The 9205-nt window shown below is 36.7% G+C and overlaps 1 protein-coding gene across 6 annotated transcripts in view; it reads left to right on the top strand.

Moving 5' to 3' along the window:
- The window catches only part of GON4L (gon-4 like), an 83073-nt gene that overhangs the window by 36020 nt on the left and 37848 nt on the right, over positions 1–9205 (top strand). For all 6 annotated transcript variants that reach the window (XM_027871217.1, XM_027871216.1, XM_027871218.1 and 3 more), the window contains 5 exons: positions 3842–3892; positions 4681–4731; positions 5017–5112; positions 5416–5535; positions 6402–6572. In XM_027871217.1, the coding sequence (XP_027727018.1) occupies positions 3842–3892; positions 4681–4731; positions 5017–5112; positions 5416–5535; positions 6402–6572 (489 nt within the window). The remainder of the gene's footprint in view (positions 1–3841; positions 3893–4680; positions 4732–5016; positions 5113–5415; positions 5536–6401; positions 6573–9205) is intronic.

A 9205-nucleotide genomic window follows, 5' to 3' on the forward strand; every position in this document is an offset into this window, starting at 1 on the left:
ATTTATCCCATGTATACATTTGGAATTGTATGTGTTGAAAAATGAGTTCCTCTGATGCTGAGTGAAGTGAACAGAACCAGGAGAACACTGTAGAACACTGTATACAATAACAACAACATTTTGCAATGACCAATTTTGTTAGACTTAGCTTCTCTCAACAATGCAATGATCTAAGACAATTCAAAAAGACTCATGGTGGAAAATGCTATCTACATCCAGAGAAAGAACTGTGGAGTCTGAATGCAGATCAAGGAATACTATTTTCTCTTTCTTTTGTTATTTTTTGTTTTTTCTTTCTCATAGTTTTTCCCTTTTGTTCTGATTGTTCTTTCACAACATGACTAATGCAGAAATATGTTTGATCTGATCATATATATATGGCCTATATCAGATTGCTTTCCATCTTGGGGAGTGGGGATTGGAGGGAGGGGAGTGAAATTTAGAACTCAAAATCTTATAAAAGCAAATGTTGAAAATTAAAAACTAATTAATTAAAAAACAGAAAAACTAATTCTTTCCCCAGTAATTTTTATTCTTCGGTTTATCTGCAGGTATCAGGAATGCAATATCACTGAAATGATTAGCATATTTTTATTAATATTTAAAAAATAAAGGTCACATTCTGATAGATTCATAAAAAGCTTTTGACAAGATACAGTATATGTTAAAAATCAGTAGAAAGCATAGGAGTGAAAGCATCTTTCCTTAGTTATAAAAATTATCTAAAATGAACACCTTACATTATTTGAAGTGGGGGGAAAATGGAAACCTTTCTAATAAAATTAGGAGTAAAGCAAGCGTTTCCAGTCTCATTATTTTATATATATATATATATATATATATATATATAGTTGTTAAAAATAGGACTTAATTTATGACTTTTGTGTTTATAACAATCATTTCTTTTGTGTTTTTTGTTTTGTTTTTTTTTTAGGCAGTTGGGGTTAAGTGACTTGCCCAGGGTCACACAGCTAGTAAGTGTCAGGTGTTTGGTCTGAGGCCGGATTTGAACTCAGGTCCTCCTGACTTCAGGGCCGGTGTTCTATCCACTGTGCCACCTAGCTGCCCCTAACATAGTTATTTCTGAATATATACCCCTTTCTTCTCTCTCCATACTCTTCCTCTCCCACCTCCATTCCTCCAAACATTGTTTTTTTGATAGTAGGGCAATTTTTTATTTACACATCTATTTCAAATAGGGAAAATGAAGAGGAAGTTGAATTTTTACAAAACTTTGAATAGTATCAATTATGAGAATTTTGTCTAATGTTATATGAGTATATATGTGTATACACATTATATATGTATACATACATATATAATGTGCATGTGTCAAAGTAACATAGCAATGAGAAAATCAAATGTTACTCTCTTTTGAGAAAGCTAATAATATTTTAAATGTCAGAGGCTATCAAATTTAACATATAACTTTAGATATTAATGGCATGAATTTTTAAATACTTCTATGGATCTATTTTTTTTTCTTTTTTTTAAAATTATTTACTCGTTTTTAGTTTTCAACATTAACTTCCATAAGATTTTGAGTTCCAAATTTTCTCCCCATCTCTCCCCTCTACCCACCCCAAGATGGCATGTAAATTGATATAGGCTCAAAATATACTTCATATTAAACCTATTTTCACATTAGTCATGTTGTAAAAAAGACTTAGAACCCAGGGGAGAAATCATGAGGAAAAAAAAACAAAACAAAAGGGGGAGCAAATAATATGCTTTGATCTGCATTCAGACTCCATAGTTCTTTTTCTGGATGTGGTCAGCATTTTCCATCACGAGTCTTTTGGAGTTGTCTTAGATCCTTGCATTGCTAAGAAGAGATAAGTCTGTCAAAGTTAGTCATCGCATAATGTGACTTTTACTGTGTCTAGTATTCTCCTGGTTCTGCTCACTTCACTCAGCATTAGTTCATGCAAGTCTTTGCAGGTTTTTCTGAAGTCTGCCTGCTCATGATTTCTTATAGCACAATGGTATTCCATTACATTCATATACCACTTGTTCAGTCATTCTCCAACTGATAAGCATCCTCTCAATTTCCAATTCTTTGTCAACACAAAAAGAGCTGGTATAAATATTTTTGTACATGTGGATTCTTTTCCCATTTGTATGATCTCTTTGGGATATAGCCCTAGAAGTGGTATTGCTGGGTCAAAGGGTATGTATATTTTTTTAACCCTTTGGGCCTAGTTCCAAATTGTTCTCCAGAGTGGTTGGATCAATTCACAACTCCACCAACAATGCGTTAGTGTTCCGCATTTTCCATCATTTCTCCAGCATTTATCATTTGCCTGTTTTGTCATGTTAGCCAGTCTGATAGGTGTGATATGGTACCTCAGAGTTGTTTTGATTTGTATTTCTCTAATCAATAGTGATTTAGAGCTTTTTTTCATATGACTATAGATGGCTTTAATTTCTTCATCTGAGAACTGTCTGTTCATATCCTTTGACCTTTTATCAATTGGGGAATGGTTTGTATTCTTATAAATTTGACTTAATTCTTTATTTATTTTAGAAATGAGGCCCTTATCAGAGAGACTGGTTGTAAAAATTCTTTCCCAATTTTCTACCTTCCTTCTAATATTAGTTGCATTGTCTTTGTTTGTGCAAAAACTTTTCAGTTTAATGTAATCAAAATTATCCATTTTGCTTTTTGTAATGTTCTCTATCCCCTGTTTGGTCATGAATTCTTCTGTTCTCCATAGATCTGATCAGTAAACTATTCCTTGCACTCTCAGTTTGCTTATAGTATCAGCCTTTATATCTAAATCATGAACTCATTTTGACTTTATTTTGGTATATGGTGTGAGATTTTGGTCTCTACCTAGTTTCTGCCATACTCTTTTCCAGTTTTCCCAGCAGTTTTTTTTTTTCAAATAGTGGGTTCTTATCCCAGAAGCTGGGGTCTTTGGATTTATCAAATAATAGATTACTGTAGTCATTGACTACTATGTCTTGCATATTTAACCTATTCCACTAATCCACCACTCTATTTCTTAGCTAGTACCAAGCAGTTTTCATGATTACTGCTTCATAATACAATCTGATATAAGCCATACATGTATGATCATATCAAACATATTTCCACATTAGTCATGTTGTGAAAGAAGAATCAGAACAAAAGGGAAAAACCACGAGAAAGAAAAAACAAAAAATAGCAAAAGAAAGAGAAAATAGATTTAATTTCTTTATCTGAAAACTGCCTGTTCATATCTTTTGACCACTGGTTGTAAAAATTCTTTCCCAGTTTTCTACTTCCCTCCACATTGGTTGCATTGGCTTTATTTGTGCAAAAACTTTTCAATTTAAGGTAATCATAATTATCCATTTTGCATTTCATAATGTATCTCTATCTTTTGTTTGATCATAAATTCTTCTATTCTCCATAAATCTGGCAGGTAAACTATTCCTTGCTCTCCCAGTTTGCTTATGGTGTCAGCCTTTATATCTAAATTGTGTAACCCTCTTGACTTTATTTTGGTATCCAGTGTAAGATCAAACATTTCTTACAAAGAAAAACAGTTAAACAAAGCCAACTGACAAATCATTATGACACTGTATGTCACATTATTCTTCACTTATAGTCCCTCATCTTTCCACTGCAAAGATAGAGGAGTGTCTCTCTATCCTCCCAGGGGCCAGGATTTTACCACTGCCACTTAGCATGGTGCTCTAAATCTTAACTATAGAGGAAGATAAGAGAAATAAATTAAAGAAGTAAACATTAATGTAAAGGAAACAAATATCTATTTGGGAACCATATGATTTTGCTAGAAAACCCATCCTCATTTTCATTTTCAATTTCTTTTCTTTTTTTTCTGTCTCTCAGGAACCAAAAATGACACGATCGAAATTGAAGGAAGTTGTGGAGAAAGGAGTGGTGAGTAGCTTTTTAACCTTTCTTTTGGATATCTGATACCTCAGGATGGATTTGGTACTCATTAGAAAGAAATAGGAAAGAAGAGTTGGGGGATAAGCATTATATAACTGACTATGTACTAAGCACTTTCTACATATATTATCTCATTTGATCCTCACAACCATATGAAGTGATGCTTTCTAATTGTACAGGAGAGGAGACGGAATCTGAGAAAAGTTAGGTGACTTGCTCAAGATCACATGACTTATAAATAGTGTCTGGAGCAGGTCTTCTTGTGTCCAAGTCTAGAACTTAGAACTGTATCTTCTGTGTTACTGGGCTGCCTAATGATCCTATAACCTTAAAACAATAGAAGTATTTAGAGATGTAGAAATCATATTCAGGGATCCATCCACTGGCCCACAGGACTGCATCCAGGTAGTTTAACTTATTGTTATGATCACCTGTATCTGTGGAGATCATCTCTGTTTCTGGTGGAACCTCAGAAGCAAGGGCCGCCCTTCTTTACGTCCTTGCTGCTTTAGGGGCTAATAACTTGGAGTTTCCTCAGACAAGGTAAATTCTGAGAGCAGCTATAATAATATTATCAATAGATACTGAACCTCTTACTCTTTCTTTTTTGTGCACAGACACAAAGCATTTGCAGACACTATCATCTGTCCCATTCCCTTTCTCCCCCCATCTAATCTGTAGCCCATTGTAATAGTAAAGGAGTAAAGGAAGGAAGATTCATAAAGTAATGTGTGTTTATGTATAAAGGAACTTACTTTTCTTAGTTTTTTTGGTAGGTAATTCCAACATGGAACATTTCTCCAATTAAGAAGGCCAATGAAATCAAGGTATGCTTTGCCATTAAGACTCTTGTATCCAGCGGTCAGTTCTAAAAAGCTCCTTGTTTACTACTCTGTGGCTCATCCTATTTGTGTTTTTACCATTCTCTGCTCTCTATGTACTTTTGTCTCTTTAATAATCTAGTAATCTCTTTAACCACGTCCTTTTATCTGACTGCATTTAGGGATGAATGTAGTCTGCCATGAGGGTTCCCTCTTGCTTTTTAACCCTCTTCAAGTTCATGTGTCTTGTATGTTCTTCCATTCTTTTGTTTTATGGTTGGATTATTGCAGCCTCCTCAGTTTGTGGATATTCCCCTTGAAGAGGATGATTCTTCAGATGAAGAATATCAGCCAGAAGATGAGGATGAAGATGAAACAGCTGAAGAGGTGAGCATATAGCTTCCATGGCTCTATTGATTGCACATCAGAGGTTTGTCTCCACAAGGCTAGGTTTACTTTGCTTTCTTGATTTTGTAAGATTACCTATCCTATAGAAAAGATGGAGGCACAGTACTTTTGTCAGCTCATTTCCTTGCAGTTTAGATCCAGGGATTGTGTTTGCTTATTATTCATATCATCTTAACATTTTTATAGAATTGTTTGGCAAAGATAATTGAAGCAAGTGAGCCCAAAATCAGTTAAGCGCAGTTGCAAAGAATATTGACTTGGATTACTGACTTCCTTTTGTAGAGTTTATTGGAAAGTGATGTGGAAAGCACTGCTTCTTCTCCACGGGGGTCAAAGAGGTCCAGAATGAGACAGTCCTCAGAGATGACTGAGACAGATGAGGAGAGTGGAATTCTCTCAGAGGTAAATAAGAAATGTAGTTAGCTTTCAATTGTCAGTATATGAATGAATGTGGATTACTCTCTTAAGAATTATCTATTCTAAACCTGAGACTTCTCCAGCCCAATACTTAGTTCATTAGAAAAAGAATTATATATTGAGAGAGAGGAGAGTAAGAGTGAACAAATGAGAAAGAGAGAGAGAGAAAACAATGTCTGTGAGCAAGTACATTTGTGTGACTGACAATGTGTCACTGACTACATGTATCTAATGTGTTCTAGAGCCAATTTTTTTCTATCATTTATTATTGTTTGGTACGTTATGTGCTCTGCATGTCTCCATTATATAAATAATTAAGAGTTGCCCATAAATCTAACCTGCAGTCAAAAGCCCTGGCTTTTGTATCATTGTTTTGCATATATATATCCAGGGTAAACTCATTGACTTATATGACCTCTGAATTTGGCAAAATGTTAAGCCACTACGTAGTTTCATTGAGTTTAGAAGTTGTCATTTATTCTTAGATGCTTTGGAATGAGTAGCTAAGGCTTCATTGAAACTTACCAGCGAGGGAAGAGTCTGCTTTTCTTAGTTCTTCAATAGAGAGGGGGAAAGGGCAAGAGACCCTGTATTTCACTTAGCCTTTCTTTTTCTGGTACCTTGTATCTTTCATTTGTCCTCTAAAAAAACAATCAAGTTAAAGGCCTAATAATTCTCTCACCTTATGGCCACGTTAGTAGCATCCCATTTGGTCTCATTAGAAGGCTGCAATAAGACTACTGTGTGGTAGAAAACAGAATGAAATAGAATCAGTCTCTGTCTGGGTAGAGAGAGGTGGATCCTTTATACTTACAAGGTCTTTGTTTAATAGAATTACCTTTCTTAATCAGGCAGAGAAAATCACCACCCCTCCCATCAGGCACATCAGTGCTGAGGTCGTACCCATGGGGCCACCCCCTCCTCCTAAGCCTAAACAGAACAAGGATAGTACTTTTATGGAGAAACTGCATGCAGTAGATGAAGAGCTGGCTTGCAGTCCAGTCTGCATGGATTCATTCCAGGTAAACACATGGGACTCCAGGTAACTTAGGATGTCAAGTGGAGTAATTTGGTCAGGTTTGGGATTCAGAGGGAAGAGATTTTCCCTTTGAATTCCAGTACAAAAGAAAGATATCATGAAAGCATAGCCTTGTAAATTCTACTCAGTTTGTGCTTTTTCATTGTCAATAAATATCAGATCTGGTAACAGAGGAATGAAAAAAAATTATTTATTTTTCGTTTTCAGTATTCACTTTCATAAGCTTTTGACTTTTAAATTTTCTCCCCCTGTCTCCCCTACCCCCTCCCCAAGACAGCATGCAATCTGATATAGGCTTTACCTACACATTCACATTAAACATTTTCACATTAGTCATGTTGTAAAGAAGAATTAGAACCAATGGGGGAAACCATGAGAAAGAAGAAACAAACAAAAAAACAAAAACTAAAAAAGAGAGAGAGCGAATAATATGCTTTGATCTGCATTCAGACTCCACAGTTCTTTCTCTGGATGTGGATAGCATTTTTTATCATGAGTCTTTTGGAGTTGTCTTAGATCCTTGAGTTACTTAGAAGAGCCAAGTCTATGAAAGTTAGTCATCAGACAATGTTGCCGTTACTATGTACAGTGTTCTCCTGGTTCTGCTCACTTCACTCAGCATTAGTTCATTCAAGTGTTTCCAGGTTTTGCTGAAGTCTCCCTGCTACACCATTTCTTATGGAACAATAGTATTCTATTACATTCATATACTACGGTTTGTTTAGCCATTCCCCAGTTGATAGGCATCCCCTCGATTTCCAATTCTTTACCACCACAAAAAGAGCTGCTATAAATATTGTTGTATACATGGGTAGCCCATTCTTTTAATGCATCATTTCTGTTTACCAATCTTCTACCTCAGTGAAGTAAGGTGCCCAAGTATTGGAGAGCAAAATCTTCTAGGGGAAGAGTCTTTGAAAGGTTTTTTTTTTACTCTCCTTCTTCTGAGGGAAGGATTGCAAAACAAACTCTCGGTAAAGATGCACAAAAATGTTTAAAATTTTTTTGAGGTAGCAAAAAATATGAATCTGAGGGAGTGCCCCTCAACTGGGGAATGGCTGAACAAGTTGTCTGATAAATGTGATGGAACATCACTGTGTCATGAGAAATGACAACAGAGATTTTTTATCTGTCCATATCTCTCCCCTCTTTTGTGGCTAGACTCTTTGAAAAGACTGTCTGTAATTAATTGGTGCCTTCATTTCCTTTCCTTTCATTCTCTCCATAATTCTCTGCAGTCTAGCTTCTTACCTCATCATTCAATCTTAATTGCCAAATGTAATGGCCACTTCTGTGCAACTTTTTAAGCCTCTTGATTACCCCCTTCTCTCTAGGTTTTTGTGACAGTATTCTCTTCTGGTTCTCCTACATGTCTTACTGCTTCTTCTCAGCTTTCTTTTCTGGATCTTCATACAGTTCACAGTCACTAACAGAGGATGTCCCCCAAACCTCTGTTCTGGGTCCTCTGCTTTTCTCCCGTTATATTTCACTTGGTAATCTCCTTAGTTTGCATGGATTCAGTTATCATTTATGTGCCCATGCTTCTCAGATTCGTTTATACAACTTTAATCTCTGTTCTGACCTCCATTCTCAAGTCTCCAACTGCCTTTTAGACATCTCAAGCTGGATATCCTACAGACATCTTAAACTCAGTATGTCCAAAAACTGAACTAATTTTGTTTCTCCCCATGCCTTTCTCTCTCCTTAACTTCCCTGTTGTTGATGCTGTAGGCATCACCATCTTCCCAGGCCCCCATGCTCACAATGTAGGTGTTACCCTGGACTCTTCACTCTTTATCACTGCCCCCCACCCCCAAATACAGTCTGCTACCAAGTGCTATCAATTCTGCCTTCATAACAGCTCTCACATGTGCCACTTTATTTCCTTTGACAGTGCAACCATCATGATGTAAACATTTATCACTTCATGCCTGGACTCTGGCAATCGTCTGCTGGTTGGTCTCCCTTCCTGAAGTTTCTCCCTACTGCATTCCATCCTGCTTTTGGCAATCAAAATGATCTTCCTAAAGCTTAGGCCATCTCTCTCTCTCTCTCTCTCTCTCTCTCTCTCTCTCTCTCTCTCTCTCTCTCTCTCTCTCTCTCTCTCTCTCTCTCTCTCTGTCTCTCTGTCTCTCTCTCTGTCTCTCTGTCTCTATCTCTCTATCTCTCTCATTCACTCACACACACACACACACACACACACACACACACACACACACACCCCTCCTCCCCCTACTGAGAATAGCTTCCTTATTGCCTCCAGAATCAAAATATAAAATCCTCTCTCTGGCCCTTCATAACTTAGCCCCTTCCTACCTTTTCAGTATCCTTACACCTTACTCCCTTCACTTTTGCAATCCAGTGGCACTGACTCCTTCTTTGCTTCTCCCCAAAGACACGCCATCTCTTGACTTAGTGCACTTTCAGTGGCTATTGCCCATGACTTGAATTCTCTCCCTCTTCATCTCTGTCTCCTGTCTTCCTTGACTTCTTTCATGTCCCAGCTAAATTCCTACCTTCTGAAAGAAGCCTTTCCTGATCCCCTTCAGAATGCTTTCCTTATCTTGTTTACTTAAAATTTATCCTTTATATATCTTGCTTGTACATAGTTATTTA

This window comes from Vombatus ursinus, unplaced genomic scaffold (genome assembly GCF_900497805.2).
Source record: "Vombatus ursinus unplaced genomic scaffold, bare-nosed wombat genome assembly UNPS02014798.1, whole genome shotgun sequence".
Taxonomy (NCBI): domain Eukaryota; kingdom Metazoa; phylum Chordata; class Mammalia; order Diprotodontia; family Vombatidae; genus Vombatus; species Vombatus ursinus.